Below are 22,101 nucleotides of genomic sequence, written 5' to 3'. Positions count from 1 at the left end.
ACTTTCACTAGAAAATAAATACAAGAAATTAGTGGAGGCCCTCCATAGTGGTTGGTACCAAACGCAACGTCTCACACGCCCACAGGGTCGAAAATAATAAATGCAATGCAAACAAGCACAGGAATTTTTGTAGGAATCCAAACACGCGAATTTTATTGTTGCGTTCTGGTTGGGAATTAGCTTCTTCTTCTTTTTTTCCTTCTCTTTTTCCATTTTCTCAGGAAAGCAAAGCTTCGATAATAATGAGGGGTATTTATAACAATTAATAATAATCGAGAGAAAATGTAAAAATGAAGAAGAAAATAGGGAGCTGGGTGTGAAGTTAACGCCAGGCTGATGCGACAGTGAGATTGCGGCTTGTCCAACCGAAGCAAACGGCACCGTTTTGTACTTTCACGGTGAACCCCGGGTGGACTCGGTTGCCGTAGTCGAGTCGACTTAACGACTCGGTCACGCTTTGGCTCATTGCCCTTAGCTCGAACCCCGCCATTCCCATCCGGGCCCGCCACTTCCCAAACACTTCACATCTTTCAACGCGGTCCCTCCCTTCGCAAGCCACCGAGTTCACTATCTTCCGTCTCAGCGCCTCCTCCGCTTTGACTCGGTCCGGGCTGTCCTTCGCCACCGCCTCGATCGAGTCCATCAAGGCCCCGTAATACGCGCAGCACTCGTTCACGCGCGCCATGAACGGCGCGGTGTTGGTGTTCAGCTCCTGCTCGACCAGTGTCACCACCCGCGGCGCGAGTCCCTTCACGCGCCGCAGCAGCTCGTCTCGCGGGTTGTCCGTGGAGACACTCTCGTCCGCCATGCGGTACATCTTGAACGCGAAGTTCACGGCGACCGGCTCGTCCGGCCCGCAGCCGAGAGCCTCCCGGTTCAGCTCGCTCAGCTGGTGACTCACCGCCACGTGGAATTCAAGGCCCACGCGCAGCTGCTTCGCTACCTGACTCAGATTGTCACGTACTGTTCTCAACCTGTCCTCGCCCCCATTATTATCAGGGGCGACGGTGGTGATCTTCAGCAGCGAGGGCTTCCCATTCCCATTCTGGCGCGTGGAGAGCGCGCGGAGGAGGTGCTTGTACTGACCGCCCTGCCCAATATCGAAGTCAATCACATGAACCTTATTGGTCGTCGACTGGTCCTCTAATGTAGCTTCCAGAATCTCCACGTTAGCTGCCATCCAACCCAGCCTGAAACACGGTACAAGATCATACAGAAACTGAGTGGACCCGGCGTGTTCCGGAGTGAACAGCTCATTCACCGGCGGCGGATTATCCACCGGGTTGACCCTGGATTTCAACGCCGAAGCCATGAAGTCAAGCACCTTCTGCTCCGAACTGGGTCTCGGATTGGTCACCTGAGTCAGGCGAGTAAGGATCTCAGCCGCGGGCTCGGGTTTACCTTCTGCAATAGCCGATGCGGCCTCCATAAGTGACTGCTTTGAACACGTCAGGGTCGCCGGAGACACCACCGAGGAGGACGAAGACGACGAGGAAGTCGGGGAAGGCGAAATCGGCTTCTGGATCGTCTGATTTGGACTGATCAGATTCTGTATAGTTTCCGTCCAATCGCTGCTGGTTTTAGTAATAACCGAAACTGCGTCGCCGGCTTCCTCCTCTTCGTCGTTATCATCGAGGAGCTGCTTCTCCAGTTCCTGTAGCCTGTGGTCGATCATCTTCTTCTCAGAATCACCAGAACCCGAAACCAGAACCGGGTTAATCATGGGGTTAATCATCTTCTTCTCGGACTCAATCGCCGAAGCCGAAACCGAAACCCGGTTCTGAATAGTACTCTGACTAGTCTGAAAAGGCTGGAGAGAATTCCTGTTGTTGATGTAGGGCAAGGAGGTCGCCTGAAAACTCGGGTTTACATTAGGCTGGGGACGGAGCTGTTGGTGAACCGGCAACCCATAACGCTGCGACAACAGAGATGAGGTTGTTGAAGAACTCGAGTTATCCGAACCTGTATATGATGAACCTGATGAGAAATCAATCGGAGACAGAGGAGAGATTGGGGAGGAGTGTTGAAAGCTCGAGTGCTGAAAATTCGCCGTGGTTCTCGGCTTGAGCGACCGCAGATACATATTCTGTTGACTAGTCAGGCTCTGCTGGTGGTACGGTATAGGCTGATGAAATTGATACTCGGCCAGGGTTCTTTTTCCGATGAGCCCGGATGTAGCATGGTGCAGATTCTGCGACTGCCGACCGATCTGAGAGACAGCCGGGTCTAAAAACATCCCTGGAAGTTGGGATCGGTTGTATTGAGGCTGCGAAGGGTGGTTGTTCATGGTGTTGCCGACCGATCTCCCTCCTCCGGTGTAAAAATCCGGCAGACCTCCCCCGGAATTGAACCCTGATTGCATTTTGAGATGGTCAGGAAGACGAGAAGGGGGAGCTCAAAAGAGATGATGGGGGTTGAGATAACGCATGGGATTTGGAAGAGGAGACAGTTTCGTCTTGGAATTGAAGAGAATTCAATTTTGGTTTTAAATGAGATGGAAGAGAAAACAAATGGAAATATAACTGAGGCAGATTCCAACCGGAGCTCTCTTCTTCAGCTTTGCTCTGGTTTTCGGTTTTTAATTTTTTGTGGGTGTACCCTCTGTTTATATTTTTAAACCTTGAAACCTCCTCCCTGGCTACGCGCGTCTACATACATCATCGTGTTTTGAACGTTGGATCATGTCTTTCTCTATGTCTATGACAATCCGAGGGTCACTAATCCACGTAGGTTACGCTTTATGCACACTGAAAAGCACCCACGTTCAATTTCTAGACAAAAGGGTCGTCACCCATTTTCCAGAGCGCGTGAGCTCACGGACCTATGAGAGACATAGCGTGTGGACACGCGTGTTTTGGGGGAGGAAGGTTAGTTTGTCGCTTCAGTGAAATGAGATGATCTTTAATCGGCTGTGATCATCTGACAGGACAGTTACGAAACTATTGCAAAAGGCCATGGACACGAGCCCGGTAAATTGGGTAAAATGCAATCCAGAGCACAAAGAAAGCGACATGTCGTACACGTGTGGCGAATGGGGAGGTGCTGTGAGGGGAGGCCCGGTGACAGCCCCGTGGGTTTCGATATTTGGCTCCGCTTCTGGGTCGCGGATTCGAAATTCTAGTTAGATGGTTTGTCTTCACAGACGATTCCCGGTTGACTCTTGATATATTTACTGACACGAGCCGGTTGCAGGTGAAATTTTGAGAATGGGTAACCCTAACATTGTCTACGTCGCTCAACAGGTATTGCTCCCAATCGGCCACCGATAAAAAAGTTGGAGGATGAATGATCGATGGTTGGATTGGTTGCATTCTCTGTTTCCTCATTTTGAAAAAAGGGTATAATTAGAAAATATTAAATTATTGAGTATAGTTAGAATTTTGCTGGGAAAATTTAGCCACAACCTTAACTATTGCACCAACTTTCTCACTGTATTGCTCAGAAAATACTTGGTAGCTGTAAAAATCCCGCCCAAACTAATAACAATATGTCAAATGTGGTCGTGGGTTCGATTCCTACATACGGCGCTAATGTTAACGTAGTGAATTGTGCTGATACAATACGCTACACTCTTTGTTGATGCGATACGCCATGCCCCTCGTTCATTTCCTGTCACAAGTAGCACGAGTCGTCAAAGTAGAGACCACGGCGGTGTGGTTTTCAACTCTATGATGTTCAAGTCAGATTGGTAATAATTTATGCAGAGTAACAGTGGGTAGTTAAGTGTCCTTACCTTATGAGGTCAAGGGTTTGACATTTTATAGTTGAATTGAGATTGATCATTCACTCGTCTTCCGATGTGGGAAAAAGTCCAGTTAAGGTGTTCTCTGAAACATTCTTTAAGATGCGTTTGAGGGCGCGTCCGTAGCCGGTTTGGGCCGCGGGGCGGCCCGTTGCACGGCTAATATGGCTGACTCACTGCTGGTATTGCGAGACTGGGCTATTTATTAGCCTTAGTGTGCTGACAACTGCGCTGATTATGGCGGGCATAAGCCTATGCCAACACAATACATAGACGTAGTAGATTCAATCGTAAAATCAAAATAATTTGTAGCCTATGTGGGAATTGGGATTTTCGATAACTCGTGTTATCTATACTATGTACCCCATGAAACTACTACACGTGTCCGATTTTTACCTACAATGTTTGATATCACTCACGGCCTGATAAAATGTCGTTATTTTAGATAACAAATTAAATCTATATCAGTATTTAAATTTCAAACGCATTATAATACTTGGTGTGATCAACTATCAACAAGATTCTTTTGTATATAAATATATTTCCCGATGAGATGGTATGTAACATGCATGTATTCTAGCATTATCGATTTATTGTTTCATTACTTGGTGTCCTAAGATCCCAATATCAAGTTATTTGTTCACATCAATTATCTTTCAATGTGATATGGTATGTAACATGCATGTTGCATCATGATACACGTGAAAATTACATCACATATATACATAGAGAATGTGATTTTGTGTTGTGATTCTCTTGAAATATCGTTACCTTCTTTTTATATATAGAAGTCGTTATGAACAATCAGAGAGAGAGAGAGAGAGAGAGAGAGAGAGAGAGAGAGAGAGACGTTACCATAAGTCCATAACAATTGGAAATGGCGGATCAAACATGAATACAGTGTTTATAAAGACGGGAGGGAATTCTTTTTGTTGTTCTAATTAAATGTGTATATTTATTGTATAACTGACAAAAGCGGTTTTTAGTGGATAGAAACAGTACAGGCAGAAGAGACACTCACCCTAATATTTTGTTGTACCCAACCTTTTAGGTTTTTTAGGTGCATCCATTTAAAGATGAGTGGTTGTAGATCACATAGTTAGGTTTTTACTTCATGTAGTATAATCCCACAAGTGACGAAATCAGGATTTGAAACCTGGGGAGGGTTCATATATAGTACGCGGAAGTTTAGTAAAAAAAAATTTCACTCAAAAGTTTATGTATTTTTCTTGTAGAAGATGTTCACCTTCAAATGAAGCAAACAATTTAATTATATGTACATCTCCTAAACTAGTAATTTGTTTCTTAAAAAAAAAATTGTTTCTTTGTTAGTTCATGTTTTCATTTCCTTAAATTCATGAACTAACATAAAACAAAATCAATTATTTTACCTATTTTGATTGGAAAGACACAAAAACCAATCAATTAATCAATACATTTCCTAATATAATTAATTTGGTATTCAAAACTGATTGGTTACGAATTGATTATGAGAAATTCTAGAGGGGGGGGGGGGGTTAATGATATATTAAGCTAGAGTTAAACTAATTGAATGATAATTCAGCTCAATAAGGAATCAAACTTCAAATGCTCAAAAATCTATGGGGGGCGGGGGAGTCAGGGCACCTTCAGACTTATATATAGGTCCACCCCTAAATCCCACCATATTAATCATATGAAAATCGCAAGTGATCGATTGGAGATTCTAATATACGTATGATCAGGTTGATAGCTCGGCTAGCCCCATCAGTTAATCGTTTAAATTAAGGATTCTTTTGGTGAGCTCTTGGGAGTCATCAGCCCGTTATCCCCGGCGTATAGAGTAATCATATGAGATGAACGTAGTATATAACAATTTGGAATATACAACTTTTTGATTTTCAATTTCATACCAATTCAATATGTATGTAAAACGATAGCTCAGCAGATGACCTAAAATAAGATGCTGAAAATGAGGGTATTATATGGGGGGCTATAGCCTCCTACCGTATCCCCACTCAAAAGAAAGTAGAACAACATCAACATGGTGGTCATAAAAGAATCCATTAGTTATAATATGAACACACCCTTGTTTATTTCGCTTAAATACTAAGCAATTACAGTACACATTTGGAGCATCTTTCTCATAATGCAAAAATAAATCACACATTTCATCCAGAATAAAACTATATGTTTTGTTTGATTCTCGTTTTGGTTGGTCATGTTTGTCTGAATTATTTCTTAATTAGCAACAAACACCAATTAGAAGGATAAAGTTTTGGAAACAAAGTATTTGACCTCTAATACGATCCTAGTCACATTTCCACATTTTCAACCTCCAAAACGAAAACGCCCCAAGCCAATTACAAAACACATTTTAAGACGGCTGATATTACGTAATTGATCCCATCACACACCTGCATTGTAAGAGGTAGGAGATGAGGTCAACCATGTTTTCAACAATTAGATTTCCACAATAAAATAAATTAAGATCATGGATCTTAATCTCATCTCACTCATTAACTCTTGGAAAAAACAATTATTTTTCTCCCCCAAGAGCTGTCTTCGCACAAGTCAAAACCTTGTAATGGGAATTTGAACTTTTAGATGTCATGCGTGCATAATTTCATAAATTCTTGTATGCATGACATGTATTTATACGACATAATCTTTGTTATTTATATATTTTATACTAAATTTATATGTTGTGCATCGAAGACTATTTGGTATAAGAGCATCTCAAACAGTTTTGGTAAAATTTATCTAAAATAGAGAAATAAATGTCAAAATCTCCAAAAAATGTATGCTCAAACTCTCACAATTTATCAATTTTGCATATTTTGGCATTTATTACAAGTGAATAAAATATTATATAATCATACTTATATAACCATAAATTATTATATATATTTAATTTGCTAGTTTGAAATAAATGATTCACATTTTTTATTGTTTTGATTGATTGATATTAAACCTTGAGTTATTAGAGAAAATGTAGCATTTAATGCTATTAGTTCTGCAAAATTTTGCAGATTGATGCAAATTTGGAGAAAATTTCATTATCTCTCATCATTTTATCTATTTTAGAGAATTGTATGCATAATCTGTTTAAGTGAAAAAAGCCTAATATTCTCCAAAATTTCTTTTTTTTTTCTCTAAAATGACATAATTGTTGGAGATGCTCTAACTCATCACATGAAAATATAATGTATATATTTATATATACACATATATGCATATCATGTGTAAGTTAGTATGCAAGGGTCGATTTTAAAAAGTTTAGTGAAGTAGATGTCTTTCAGTTTTGAATATCAAATATATCATAAATAAGACTACCTATGACTAATATTGTGCTTGAACTTTTTTAGTCGGAAATGTGTTTACATTTATTATCAAAGATACATATTAAGTCCGAACATACGCTAATAACTTAATACCCTAAACTTCACATAAACATAACTCTAGTGATGTAAAAATTACCCTAATGACTCACACGGTGACACGGAAACCCTAACTACTTCACATTCATCAAAAGGTTGCGTGCGGGGAAGAAAGCACGACAATATGGTTTTAGCTCGCAACTAAACTAAAACTAAAACTAAAAACTATTGCAAAACCACCTTACCACAAATCCAAACACCTAAAAATCCAATGCATCCAAAGCTCGACACGTGTCATAACTCAACCTACCTGCCACTTTTCCCTTGCCTAACTCAACACCTATGTATCATATCATATATATTTATATCCAGATTTAAAACTCTGAGTCTGTGACCATAAAAGAGTACATGAGTTCGAAATATCCAAAACCCTATGTAACAAAAAAAAAATATTTCCAAAAACCCTAACCCTAATTCTCTCGCTACGCCTTTCTATATTTTTATATTAGTATTAATAGTTGTTTCATAACAACTTTTTCTTTTTCTACCCACACCACCCAGGCACCCACCACTACCTGAACCATAAACTAATGACACCCGGAGGGCAGAACCGTAATCTCGTGTCAGAATATACTAAATCCAGGAGTTGGTGGAGCTAACAGAACAAGAGGAAGAGCAGTCGCTCATAACTCGTGGGGGCGGAGGGTGTTTTGGTCATTGGATCCAAGTTCGCGCCGACGGCATGAAGATGAGGTATGGGCGCGCGCGAGGGGCAGGCGATATGTGCCACACGAGAGCTTTCTCTTCTCAACTGGTCACAGCTGGTAAAAGAGGAAGCTGTCTTCTGTTGATATGATGGGGTTAGGGTTTTATAAAAAAATCAATTCTCCACCGATTCAATGTCCTTTGAGATCAAACAACAAAGATTCCATTTCAAAAAAAAAAAAAACAAAGTTGTGTATATAAAAAATCCAAAAGAGATTGTGTGTAACTTCGTATATTCACATGACCCGAAAATAAGTAGTATGATAGAAACCCTTTTTAAAAACTAAGATTTGATTAATGAATAAGGATTAGATTGTCATATAACGCTATAGATGAGACTAACCCAAGAATGATACGGTTCAAACAACTTGTTAAATTAGCTACGAGGATAGTTATCTACGTACTTGAGTTACATATACTATAGTTGACAATGACAAAATGTACATTTTTCGTTCTCCATTATGTTTACTTTATTACAATTAGGTCCGTCTTGATTGTAATTATATGATGAACATGATTATTTGAACTTTGCAGGAATATATAGTATTGAGTAAATGTGTGAATGTACATGTACACTGATATTAATCAATTGAATCACCACCACTAAGTATGGTTTCATAGCAAGTGCATGCATGTGTTCTTGTTAATATCTATTCAAGTACGTGAACATAGACTTGGGGAGGAAAGATCACGTGCAAGTGTGTTAACTTGAACTATATGGCTTATATATCATTCGCTTTCATACCTCTCCTTTTTAAAATATGACAATCCTTTTTAAATTCCAATGTCATATGATGGCAAACTCATTCATTTTCCTTGATAAATATTAGGATTCAAGTTGTCACACTCGCACTCTTTGCCATATCTACATGCATGTCTACATCCGTCCTATATTTCAAGTGGCATCTATTTCTTCATTTATTGTTATTGAGGAAATACTAATTGTTAACTCCACCCTCTAAATGAGGTGATCTCGAGCTTAATCTCCTTCTGCTCCGGTCACCGGACCAGTGGTCAGAGACTTGAAAAACCCAGCAGGCAGACATGCTGATCTGACAACCCCTATACTTGCTCGGGTATCGCCACTAACACCACCCACGGTGGTTTGCCTCTAGAGGTAAATACAACGCACTGACACACATTCCCACATCGAGGGAAGGGTCATACACCTATAAATGGGTTGTCCAAACCACCTAAAAGAGGTAACGTATTCCTAAGTCCTTAACTCTCGAATGTATTCCGCTCCGGATATTAATTTAAACTTCGGATGGTCGAAGGCCGGCGCACCGCTAACTCTTTGACTTTGACTTGTTGTGTGCATGTCTCACTGAGATAACACACCGTAATACAAGGCTACGAGAAGCTAAGTCCCCAAATTTAGCTCTTGTAACACTAACACTAAACCCTTGGTGTAAGGTGGCAAGAAGGTATTGAGCAATTTGGGTCCGACATTTGGTTATTGAATTATTATAGATAGAGAAATTTAAGTATGTCTTGGTCCAATGTCATGACCAAAACAAATTAATAATTAAGCTTCACATTTGTTTTTTCCATCGGAAAAAAAGCATCGCGTTTGTTTAATGTCACAACCTTAATCTTAATGATGGCGGCTGAATTAGACCGCTTGTGGTACCTAACTAGCTATTACAATTTCCACGTACCACGCGGTTTATGTGATCACAAGCATTTTTTAATTGGATCCTTGATCATCTTATCAATTGTGGTGTGATACATATCTTCTTAGGAAGTTTACAATCAAATATTGCGCTACAAATATGTCTTGTGAAGATGTTCACGAGATTCCATAAAATGTCTTATTCTTAAATGAGAAAGTCGTAAATGTAATGAGTTAATATATGTTTCACTCATTGTTTACTATGTATATAAAGTTTATACTTCTGATGGCTATTCGCGGAAGTCAACTCGTGAGACCAGATACCGTAATGGTGATCAATACCGATTCTTGATAACTAGTTATGTCTATGGCATAGTATCAGTACGTCATATTGCCGTTTCTCGTACGTATGCTCAATTGGAATTAGAGTTTATTTATAACGTTTTTTGCATTATAAAACCAAACTAAACTGAACTGTCGTGAGAAGCCACACCGACTAAACTCAACTATAAATTCATACCGGCCACTCTAAACCTGAATGAGTCAAAATAAATATAATGTACAACGAAATGAGGACTAGATGATTGTTGCATGGACCCTGTCATTGAGATTAGTTTTAAGAAAGTGGAACTTGTAAACCCTAAGATTCTATACTTAGTAGTTTTGATATCCAGAAACCGTGGGCTGCGTTTTGTTTAAACTTTAAACAAAGAGCTACAGTCGCTGTTTGGCCGTTACAATTCTCGTTACACACAGTAAACACGTCGTTGTTTCGTTCAGGCATTTGGGAAGCCACCTGTACCTCTCCTCTAGTAGAGGTCACAATCAAAACCAGATCAACCCTTCACATGCCAAAACCTAGCTTCAGTCTCGGTCAGTCTCAAATTAAGAATTATTTTTTGTCTAATTAAGTTGCTTGCTTGTAAAGTTATTATTTTCTGATTTTGATTTACTTAGTTTCTAAATTTATATGTGAAAATTTAAAGGAAGGGCGTACTATAGCTAGGTTTGCTTATTGCAGTTGTCTACCGGTCATTATGGGTAAGGCGGAGGTCCGTACCTTAAGCTAAGATATAGATTTTCATTTTTTAATCAAAATTTCAATTGAGTTTTCACATCTCCACCGTCAAATATCTAGGTTATAATGTACAGATCATCTGCACAAAATTTCAGCCGATTTCATGATCGTTAAGGTATCAAACTAATCAAAACCAATGGACGTATTGAATTTGCCGAACCTGAACCGTTCATATTTTGAGTAGAAAATTGAAGTTATGAGTACCTTAAAAGTGATGGAATCGGGTGAAATTTTGTGGAGATGATCTATACGTTATAGCCTAGATATGAGACGGTGGAGATGTGAAAACTCGATCGAAAAATTCGTTAAAAATGAAAATCCGTACCTTAAGCTAAAATAAGGGACTCCTTACCTGAAAAGCCCCGATGTGTAAGGTTTATATGCATCCCCAAATAATTAACCCCTTGGTTGATATGATTTGACTAGTTTTGTTCAACAACCGGTAATACCCTTGTTATAATAGATTTAACCAGTGTTCCATGGACAGCTACTTAACTTTACATTAAGAAAACACATGTAACCATTAAGTTTAACCATTGGAGTGATTGGACAACAAATATAATCAAGCAGATCCAATTTTTTTCTAATTTTCCATCTACTTTACTTGATATGAAAAACAACTGTGACAACTTTTCTTAATCTGGAAACTAGTTGATTGGTTATTGAGACGCCTTTAGATTTTGAGGTCGTACCATCTTGCTTACCATCTTATCCCTTCTTTTCAAACAAAAACTGCTCCCCTGATGTTGCATATATCACCCAACAGATATGTCCCTTCACTTTACCGTATATGGAATTGAAATAAAATCTTCAGCAGTTATGGGGAAAGCTCGAAGATTTACCAGCGTTAAATTAATCTGCATGCTTCTTAATTTTTAATAGCCCTTTTTAAATAAGCGATTGCATTCTGTATGTAAGTCGTCTTCTAATAAAAACAAAATGAATTTGTTGTTCAACGATACTAATAGTCCTCTCTTCAACATTGTAGATTGGTCTTAAATATTATGAGGTTTGCATGGCTTGAATATTAGTTGAGAGTGAGACTACTAGTCTTCAGACTAAGCAGGTTCACTAGGAAGCAACAGCTTGAATGATTCCACCATAGCCTCCTAATTGTCCTATTGCTGTCACTAATTCCTTAGTTTAACATCTAAATTCTTCTGGTGTTACATGCGTCTCTTATCTATACGTGTAGGCCTAGGAATAATCCAAACAGCTAAACAATTCTCCCTTAACTCCAAACACACTAACATCTAAATGGTTGATATCGATTTAGAAGTAGAATGTATGTCTACATTTTGTTGTCCTCAAGTGGCTTCACCAAATGTATATACTCAAGGTGTGACAAACCTCGATCAGGCCATAATCCTCAAGGAAAAACTCAATGGAGGAGCCATTACTCGAGCCAGCTGCTGCAACTTCCGAGTTCAATCACAAGTCGTTGTGGAGTGATGACGCCGAAGACTACAAGCCGGTGAGGAGCTTTCCTGAGTTTCGGTCTATGTTTTGGATAGAGACAGTGAAACTGTGGAGAATAGCAGGTCCGTCAGTGATCGGAATATTAGCCATGTACGGGACTAACGCCATCATCAGCCTGTTCGCTGGTCATATTGGAAGTATTGAGCTCTCGGCGATCTCCATTTCTCTCTCAGTCATCTCCACCTTCTCTTATGGATTCTTGGTTAGTTTAATTCCCTCAAGTTAACCATCTACCATGTTTTGTACGTTATCTTGTTACACCGTTGATAGATATATGTTGATTTGAAACATTGATACAGTTTGCGCGCATCTTGTTTAAACATGTAGACGTTATGTCTCTATTGACAGTTTGACACCATATCAATGTATGGAATGGAAAATATTGATTTGTTGACGAAACAAACTGCAGCTCGGCATGGGAAGTGCTTTGGAGACCTTGTGCGGACAGGCATTTGGTGCAGGACAGATTCATATGCTTGGTATTTACATGCAGCGTTCGTGTATAGTCCTACTTGTAACATGCTTCCTCCTGTTGCCAGTTTACATCTTTGCTACTCCAGTTTTGAAGTTGTTAGGCCAAGAAGACGACATAGCCGATCTCGCAGGAGAGTTCACACTGCAAATAATTCCTCAGTTGTTCTCACTTGCCATTAACTTTCCTGCTCAGAAGTTCCTTCAGGCTCAGAGAAAGCTCAAAGTCATGACTTGGATTTCGGTGGTGGCGTTCATCGCACACGTCGGGATGCTTTTCTTCTTCATTTACGGTTTAGGTTGGGGTACCTTAGGTGCAGCTGTGGCTTATAATATTACCAGATGGGGCATAGCAATTGCTCAAGCTGTGTATATTATAGTCTGGTGCAATGAAGGTTGGACTGGGTTTTCATGGTTGGCGTTCAAGGATATGTGGTCCTTTGTTAGGCTTTCAATTGCCTCTGCTGTCATGCTTTGCCTTGAGATATGGTACTTCATGAGTATGATGCTCCTCACTGGAAACTTAAGTGATGCAGTTCTAGCAGTTAGTTCTCTATCTATTTGGTAATGCCACTTTAGTTGATCATCAATTAAGTTTGTCTTCTAAACGTAAACGTTATCAAACTGGCCCTGACTTCCTCGATCGTTCTGTTTTAGCCTCAACATTAACGGGTGGGAAATAATGCTGTTTGTTGGAATTAATGTTGCTATAAGGTGATCCATCATTGAATTTCAGTTTTGAACTCACATTCCTATGGTTATATATATATATATAGACACACACACACACACACATACTTAACAAGTTTATTTTCTTGAACTTGTGCAGTGTTCGTGTATCGAATGAGCTCGGACTAGGACGCCCAAGAGCGGCCAAATATGCAGTTTATGTGACAGTGTTTCAGTCTTTCCTAATAGGGATCTTTTTCATGATTCTTATCTTGTTAACCAAAAATAGCTTCTCTATACTTTTTACTACTGACAAGGAGCTGCAACAAGCGGTTGCACATCTAGCTTACCTTCTCGGCGTAACTATGTTGCTCAACAGTGTCCAACCAGTCATATCAGGTATGATGTCGATCGATGTTGTCTTTGTCATATATAAGCTATATTTGTTCATCTTGTGATATGAAGCTAATGCTTTTGGTTGTTGTTGAAGGTGTTGCAATTGGCGGTGGATGGCAGGCAACCGTGGCGTATATAAACTTGGGCTGTTACTACATTTTTGGAATTCCTCTTGGATACTTGCTTAGCCATGTTGCAGATTTTGGAGTGATGGTATAATACTACTACATATTATTGACTTCAAAAGTTCAAAGTACTTGCTACCATTTCTGAATAGCAATTCTTCACCGTTCATATATTCTTTCATTTGATCAACGCAGGGTTTGTGGGGTGGTATGATATGTGGAACTGCTCTTCAGACATTACTCCTTTTTGTTGTGCTTTACAAAACCAACTGGAACAAAGAGGTAAACAGAAGTACCAATTATTTTCGTATTCTAGCAAAGAAAATCCCTATGTATCCTTACGCAAATTGACAAGAAACCTATTTTTCAGGTTGAGCAAGCAACAACACGCGTGCAGAAGTGGGGTTTAGATGACATCAAAACTGAGAACATAGTTGAAAGTGCTATATGAACTCTAGATCAGCTGCCTTATTTTCCTTCTGTTGATTTGTTTCCACATGTAATACATGTTACTGATGTTAGCCACTTCTACATATCCAATTCGAAGTTTAAGATCTTGATGTGAACTTTTTGAGATTTGTTCAACCCCCAAAACTTATATGATTTTTCCAGAAAGAATATACACCGAGGTCCATATGCCATCTTAGTTAGTACTAGTTTCAGTACAGAAATCACATAACTGAAAAGTTCTATTTCTGGTTTGAGCTACTAGATGCATGGCTTCTGATTAAAATGAGAAATGCATACAGATCAGAGTGGGGAAGCCAAGAAATTAATATAAGATCGAAGATACCTTGCCGATAAGTTGAATGTGGATCATCACAGTGTCCAATTTCTATCTTCTGGGACCATTCACCAAACTATGAGTAGGGGTGGATTGGTAGGTATACCAACTCCATTTTTCCAATATCATGTACCAACCAACATATAATTGGTATGAAAAATCAATCATTTAAATCAACCAATAACGTTGATATACCAACTAACTGGTACGGTTGGTACGGTTGGTAATGAGATTCTACCAATATGTTTATGGCCCAAAAATTTAGAGGTTAAATCCAAATAAGTAATAACAAATAACAACACAAATACAAAGTTTTATACAACTTCAACCAAATTACCAAGTATAAAGTCATAAATTAAACATGTCAAAGTCCAAAAATTATAAATTTAACAAAAATCTACGGTTGAGATTTATTTTTCACTAAATCTACGTCTGAAATATTTATAGATATATATAGTTTTTAAGAATATATATATTACTTAGCATGAGTTGTTGTAATTGCAATGATAACCTAGTGTTAGTTGACTTCAATTTGAATGGAAGAAGACCAAGTTTGACTCACTATGAATGCATATATTAGCATTTTTTTCATAAAAATTCGATTTCGGTTGGTACGGCATACTATGGTACATGAAAAATTTGTACTACCTACCAACCATCTTTTGAAGTATGGTACGGTATACTGTACCGTGTACCAATTTGGTGGTATACTAATATATTTAGTACGATTGGTATATGAATTAGTTGGAATGAAATTGTGTACTATTGACACCCCTAACTATGAGTATGAAAATTTAGTTCTTGGGTCATTCTACCTCTGCCTAGCTGTGACATTAAACCTCATAGAGACTGCAGATAATGACTTCATAGAATTAGCCGCAGTTATCTAATAAAACATCGAGACCAAGTCAGTCAGATATTACAATGTTCCTGCCAACCACATGAAGCTAGCAGGAAAAAAAGAAAGGGCCAAAGTACCATTTGCAGCAAATTCATTTTTATCAAGAGACTTGGGGATATTTAATTTGGTAGGGTTGTATGATTGGATGAGATTCAGATATTTTTGGCTACTATCACTACTATGTGTGTATGATAATTCATATTCATAATAATAATTGATAATAGTAATTCATGATAAAATATTCCAATGTGTCCAACGTGGTCGTGTAGGATACAAGACCATTTTGGTTGAAACAAAATTACCAACTGAAAGAGTCCCTCACTTCACTACTACTACTTTCTTAAAGTGAACTACCACTATTTCTCGGCACTCATATCTGTTCTAGTTAGCTAGCTTAGTTTCTTTTCAGCCAATATTCAAATGGATACGCAAGAAGTTCCCTTGCTGAGCATCACGGCCGAGCCGGAGCTTGATTATGCTCCGGTGAAGACCTTCAGTGAGGGCATGTCTATTTGCTGGAAGGAGGCCGTGAAGCTGTGGAAAGTTGCAGCTCCGGTGGCTTTTACGACTCTGTTTCAGTACTTGATCCAGTCCATCACCACCATCTTCGTCGGTCATCTCGGAGATCTTCAGCTCTCTGCTATTTCCCTTGCTCATAACGTCATCAACGCTATTGCCTTCGGATTCCTGGTTTGTTTGATTGATCTCTCTCTAGCTATCTGATCAATCAGTGATAATTGACTTCCATTTGTTTGTTTGTATGTTCTTGTTTTATGTGTGCTTATATGTAGTGTTTGTATGTGGCATGTGAAGTTGATACCCACAGGTTTGGACTGGGTGGAGAAAAATCCAAATTGGCAATATGATATTAATCATTTTATGCATATAATAACTATTTTAGGTGTATCTGCTAGAGTAAGCATTGTATATTACATTGTGCTACCAAGAACATGGTAATTAACTATAATGGGCATAGGGTATGGATTAAGAGATTAACTATCAAATTTTTATGATCCTGTCAATAGTCTCTGTTAAGTTCAATTGTGGAGTAGAATGACATTGGCAATTTTTACTGTCATGCGATTTTCTTTCCAGAAAACATGTCCTGAAGTTTACATATTTTGGGCTAATTCCCTTGTCGATCATGATAGTATTTACATGTTGGTGGTGTATTTTTTCCTTCATTAGACTGATACCATCTGTCTTTCAATCTGGTGGTAACAGAATCAAGAACGTCTAGTTATAACTTATGAAATGAACATTATGAATATTGCAGATGGGTATGGCAAATGCACTTGGAACTCTTTGTGGCCAAGCATATGGTGCAGGCCAGTTTGATTCACTTGGTATTTATATGCAGCGCTCCAGCATTATCCTATGGATCACTTGTATGCTCCTTTCGTTGCTTTACATTTTTGCTACTCCATTCCTAAAGATATTAGGCCAACAAGACATTATAGCCGAGTTTGCCGGAAAATATTCTCTGTTAATAATCCCTCAGATGTTCTCCTTCCCTATCAATTTGCCCACCCAAAAGTTTCTTCAGGCTCAGAGCAAGGTGGGGATCATCACATGGATCTCCTTTGTGGCTCTAGTCACACACACAGGACTTCTTTATCTTTTCGTAAGCGTACTCGGCTGGGGGGTGAATGGTGCAGCTGTAGCTTATAATATCACGTATTGGGGAGTTGCAGTCGGTCAATTTGTATATGCTGCATTTTTTTGCAAGGAGGGTTGGAATGGATTTTCATGGTTAGCATTTAAAGACATTTGGGCTTTTGCTTGGCTATCCCTTTCTTCATGTATGATGTTTTGCCTAGAGATGTGGTACTTTATGAGTCTGAACCTTCTTGCCGGTCAACTTGAAAATGCCGTGATTGCTCTTGGTTCCTTTTCTATATGGTAAAATCATCACAATTTCCAGATTTTTTATGCACAATATACTTGTGATGTTGAGTTTAATATGATCCTGTTTCCATTGTTAGCTTGAACTTTCAGAGCTGGGAAATCATGATTTTGGCAGGAATAAATGCTGCTATAAGGTAATTGCTGCCTTTTTCTGTTATGCTTCCTTTTTTTTTTGTTAGTTAACATACATAATAACATCATTCTTCATGATCTAGCATTCGAGTCTCGAATGAACTAGGGATGGGGCACCCAAGAGCTGCCAAATACTCCATCTGCGTTGCAGTCTTACAATCACTCATAGTTGGGACTGTATCCATGACTTTTATCTTCATAAGTAGAGACTATATTGCCAGTGTTTTCACAGACAGTGAAGTCATCCAGCAAGCTGTTGCTCGTTTAGCATACTTTGTTGGTGTAACCATGCTTCTTAATAGTGTTGCACAAGTTTTAACAGGTAAGTTTTAGTGTGAATACATGCATTATGTTATGTATTGAGCTTAAAAGTACCAATTTCATTTGCAGGTGTTGCGATTGGCGGTGGATGGCAAGTGATGGTAGCTTATATAAATTTGGCTGCTTATTATCTATTTGGTCTTCCTTTTGCAGTCTTTCTTGGATTCAAAGCAAATTTGGGTCCAATGGTATGACTTCAAGATCTCTACTTGTCTTTACAAATAGTGTTACATATAGACAGTCCTTTCTGCTAAATTATGGATTTTACAACATAGGGACTATATGGTGGCATTATATGTGGGTGTGCACTTCAGATCTTATTCCTATTGATTATGACTTCCAGAATCAACTGGGACAATGAGGTAAGTAAAGAAAGTAGAATCTCATTTACAAACTCATTTCCTGTGTACATTGTTATTCAAATCTCGATTGAATTTCCTATATATTTCAGGTCGAGCAAACAACCAAACGCATAAAGAGATGGGGGAGCAAGGAAATTAAAACTGAGAAGACAGGTTGCTGATAGTAGTATATGAAATAAAGCTACCATCAAGAACATAATCATTAAAAAAACTAGCTCATTCTGATGCTGCATAGATTTAAGGTGAAACTCATGTTTGAGTTCCTAAATTTAGTTCTCAAATTGTATAGGCTCATCTCCCAACACGCTTGATCTGCCACACTCATATCTGTGTTTAAATAACAAAGGGCAAGCGGAGCAGGCCAGCAGCCGAGCAGCTGATATCAACTTATCAAGGCAGCCAGTTTAAGTAGGATAAGTGGAGTTTAAGCAAGCTGTTTAAATGTGTTAGTTAATAATTAGAATAGTAGCTAGGAAAGGGAGTCATGTACATTGTATTTAGTAACAGATATACTTACTGCATCAATTGGTTTAAAAAAAAACATGTTCTGATACGGTATATGTCTAAATTTACCTTTTGGGACCTGTTATTGTGAGACAGTTTGTAACACTAAATGCAGCTAGCTCAAGTCATCACCTTGTGAATATACTACAAATTTCATTACAGAAATTAGCTTACTGCTTGGAGCTAGCAAAAGCTTCTGATCTGCGCACCTCCTCAATCATCAGATCCAACTCACCTGAGCCTGACGACTGGGGGCGGTGAGTAGATTCGATCCATGCACAGATCTTTTGAATAGCAACGTTGCTTCAGTACTTGATTATCCTCCATCTTAGGCCATCTCGGAGACCTCTGCTGTTTCCCTTGCTCACAATGTCATTGCTTCATTGGCAATATCCCCCATGGTTTTCTAGCCTGGTTTGCATCTCTATCAATAGTCTCACTTCACAAAGCAGAGGAATACAGAGCAATTCCGACTCAAAACAAGAAATTGGAGCATTATAGTTATATAAGGCCTTCTAATATGCCACCTTCAGTTGTCTGATATGAGCCTTTGAGAATAAAAACAGACCAGGGTGCAGACATGTATACGAACCAATTAAATTAAAAGAAAGGTGGGGACTTAAGCAGTTGGATCAAACTCAAGTAATCTTATGGTGCAGGAGGGAGTGAAGCTGTCCGGCGTCGTGAGGTTGCAGAGGCGCCGTTAGATTCAAAGGCGGAGGAGGTCAGTTTGATCGCTCCCTCTCTCCCTCTCCCTCTCTGTTGCATTTCGGATTTGGAATTTGTTGTAGCTGTAAGCATTTTCGACTAGTTGTTGATGTTCAAACCAAATGTGCTACCGGAAATGATCGAATTCGGTTATGATTGTGACCTGAGTTGATAATTCAAGTGCTTAATGATAGCGTTTATATCATCGCTGCGAGTAACGAAACTGTTTTTCTGCTATTGTCTGTGTTTGCATATAGAGAGAAGAAGAAGAAGCTATTTTCTTAGAGAAGTATCAAGTCGAAATGAAGCCTTAGTAAGCATTTCACGACTAAGAGGGGCTTTAAACATTACTGTTGATGTATGTGCCACAAGCTTGTCCGTAAGTATTCATCTATCTAATATATGCCGCGCCAGGGAGGAGGTGGCGAGCAGCCTCATGGGTTCCTGGGATGGAAGCTTTAATTGGAAAGGTCAATGCAGAAGGTGCTGGCTTGCTGCAGGGTTCTGGATGGGTGGTAAGTTTTGCATCATGTGAATGGCGTGATTTAACTAGATGGCTATTTGTTTTGCTTGATGGCTGCTCATGTGTTGGCATGCCTTTTTTATGGTAGTGGCTGGCTCTAGACAAAGAAACGAAGAAGCTTGTGGTTGAACCGCAGAAAATCAGGTAAAATCTTAAAAGATGTACCATATAACTATCTATTCCTCTGCTAGTTTTCAAGAATAGTTCCCTACTCTGTCTGCTTAAGAGTGGAATAGCTCCGTAGTGTTTTTTTTTTATAGTTCTTCGCCTTGGCTTCAATTTTGCTTCCATCTACTTTATGATGCTAGAACTATAGAACAATTAGAACTTGTGTTGAAGATCAGTTGCTTGCTTGCTTGCTTTTCTTTAGTTTTGGGTTTTAGCAAATCTTAAGACTTTTTGTTGTCTAAATAGTAAATACGCAAAGTACATGTAATAGATGCTTTACAATCCTGTTCAATTTCATTTGCTCTGCTGAAGTTGCTGATATGAGATTCACAATACATATTTGTGCAGCTACAACTTTGACAACCTGGCATCTTTTAGTCAGCTTTTGTTCCCTTCGTGTGAATCTGAGTACAAGATTCTTTGTGCACAAACCCCTGAATCAAAGAACTTTATGGGGTTTAGCTTTCTGAATGGGGTCTTCATGGTACTTTTAAATCTGATCCTGGAGCTCAATTCTGTCGGCTTTTATCAGGTACATTTGTTGCCTATTCAAGGTGAATTTAGTGTTTCACATCTTTCTTAAGATTTGACTTGTGAGTTACTGTCATGACAATTTTTTCCCTCAATCACTAAGATCTGACTTACTGTTATGCTCAAACACATCCAACACTTAGAGACAATGCAAAGCCTATAGTTTATATCACATATTTAGTTTTAATCGTTTATGCTGATTTAGTGGGGTATAATCTGTATTTACCTCTGAGCAATCTATATCTGTCACTGACCCTGAACTCTTTCTATAGTGAAGCATTTGAGTGAAATTTGATTGGTTTATCAATACAATTTTTTGGTGTTGGGATTGCCACTGTTACTGATGTTCAACTCAATGCTCTTCTAGGAAGTATCTTTTCTGTATTTGCAGTTCTTACAACATGCGCTGCTCAAATAGTATCCTCAGTAAGTTGATATGTCAACAATTAGTTCCAAGTGAGGAATACCTGTAATGCTTTTGGTACTGTTCCTAGTCACCTCTTTTTTAGCTAGTCACAACTGTGCTCTATTCTTGTTTGCTTAATATCATAGCTCTCCAGTCTGGGTTTGTTTATTCTGACTATATGCACGAAAGGAGACACATGCATGGTTCATACATCGTTTTCGCCAAAAAAAATTTTTTTTTGCTCTAACAGTTCATTCATGGAAGCATGTATACAGGCTCGTAATGAGATGTGGTACAAAGGGCTTTTTGACATAGACCATGGTTTCAACGGCAAATGACATGCCAAGTATCTGTACTAGTTTAACCATATACTAAAAATCTGGCTGCCTATTACTTATTCGGACTCCCACTATCAATTTTTCTTGGCTTTAGAGTAAATTGGGGTCCAATGGTACTAGTTCTATATATGTACATCGTCCTCTACAGACCATGTTATACATATCCAAGTAGGAACTTCATGGTGGCATAATAGAGAAAGTTGAATCTCATTTACATGCTCACTCATGTGTATTATTGTTCACCTCATGATTCTATATCTGGATATTTCAGGTGGAGCAAACCACGAGGCGCATAAAGTGGGGAAGCCAAGAAGTAAGAACTTGCTGATAATATTATAAGCTCCCTTAAGAACATAAACAGGAAAGCTCACTCTGTGGCTGCTTGTGAATTGTGATTGAAGAAAACTCAGCCCTTGAGTCGTGGCCGATTGTGTGGGAGCCCGTTGGAGTAGATAATAATTAAGGACACTGGTGGGGATTCGTATTTTAATATCTTAAATTGTGGGAAAGAATGTAGAAATCTAATTCTATATATGTATGAACATAATTATATGTAAGATAATTAGTTCTTCAATTTTATGTACTAAAATACTGACAATTGCAAATTTACAAAGCAAGTTGTGGCCTGCATATCCTTATAGTGGGATCTCATGCAAATATATCATTCCATTATATTAGATTTGAAATCAGCAAGTATAATAATATAGTCGCACGGAAAAATATTTACTTATGGTGATCCAAGATTCTAAGTCGAGCATTATTTGGGGTGTAGAATGGCACAATAGATGTTGATAGATAAGACAGATATAATCTATG

General features: G+C 38.9%; 4 protein-coding genes across 5 annotated transcripts; 3 read left to right on the top strand and 1 right to left on the bottom strand.

The window, feature by feature from the left end:
* Nucleotides 1-232: 232 nt before the first annotated feature.
* LOC126801531 (scarecrow-like protein 8) lies at nt 233-2,589 on the bottom strand. Its single transcript, XM_050528912.1, has one exon. The coding sequence runs from the start codon at nt 2,360-2,362 to the stop codon at nt 323-325; it is 2,040 nt and encodes a 679-aa protein (XP_050384869.1). The 5' UTR covers nt 2,363-2,589; the 3' UTR covers nt 233-322.
* Nucleotides 2,590-11,943: 9,354 nt separating this feature from the next.
* LOC126802400 (protein DETOXIFICATION 35-like) lies at nt 11,944-14,451 on the top strand. Its single transcript, XM_050530020.1, has 7 exons — nt 11,944-12,240; nt 12,448-13,073; nt 13,167-13,223; nt 13,339-13,577; nt 13,669-13,787; nt 13,895-13,981; nt 14,070-14,451. Exons 1-7 carry the CDS (start codon nt 11,944-11,946, stop codon nt 14,148-14,150), a joined length of 1,506 nt encoding a protein of 501 aa, XP_050385977.1. The 3' UTR covers nt 14,151-14,451.
* Nucleotides 14,452-15,742: 1,291 nt separating this feature from the next.
* On the top strand, nt 15,743-18,818 carry LOC126802230 (protein DETOXIFICATION 35-like). Its single transcript, XM_050529824.1, has 8 exons — nt 15,743-16,074; nt 16,661-17,286; nt 17,370-17,426; nt 17,508-17,746; nt 17,815-17,933; nt 18,021-18,107; nt 18,197-18,260; nt 18,397-18,818. Exons 1-8 carry the CDS (start codon nt 15,805-15,807, stop codon nt 18,513-18,515), a joined length of 1,581 nt encoding a protein of 526 aa, XP_050385781.1. The 5' UTR covers nt 15,743-15,804; the 3' UTR covers nt 18,516-18,818.
* Nucleotides 18,819-19,759: 941 nt separating this feature from the next.
* On the top strand, nt 19,760-21,970 carry LOC126801972 (uncharacterized). 2 transcript variants are annotated; one of them, XM_050529478.1, is made up of 5 exons: nt 19,760-19,834; nt 19,931-19,986; nt 20,359-20,542; nt 20,909-20,967; nt 21,557-21,970. In XM_050529478.1, exons 1-4 carry the CDS (start codon nt 19,769-19,771, stop codon nt 20,957-20,959), a joined length of 357 nt encoding a protein of 118 aa, XP_050385435.1. In that variant the 5' UTR covers nt 19,760-19,768; the 3' UTR covers nt 20,960-20,967; nt 21,557-21,970. The 2 variants fall into 2 exon arrangements, with proteins under 2 accessions (XP_050385435.1, XP_050385434.1); XM_050529477.1 differs by lacking the exon at nt 20,909-20,967.
* Nucleotides 21,971-22,101: the final 131 nt, after the last annotated feature.

This window comes from Argentina anserina, chromosome 7 (genome assembly GCF_933775445.1).
Source record: "Argentina anserina chromosome 7, drPotAnse1.1, whole genome shotgun sequence".
Taxonomy (NCBI): Eukaryota; Viridiplantae; Streptophyta; class Magnoliopsida; order Rosales; family Rosaceae; genus Argentina; species Argentina anserina.
The sequence above is the reverse complement of the archived record's forward strand: the minus strand, read 5'-3'. Positions and strand labels throughout refer to the sequence as shown.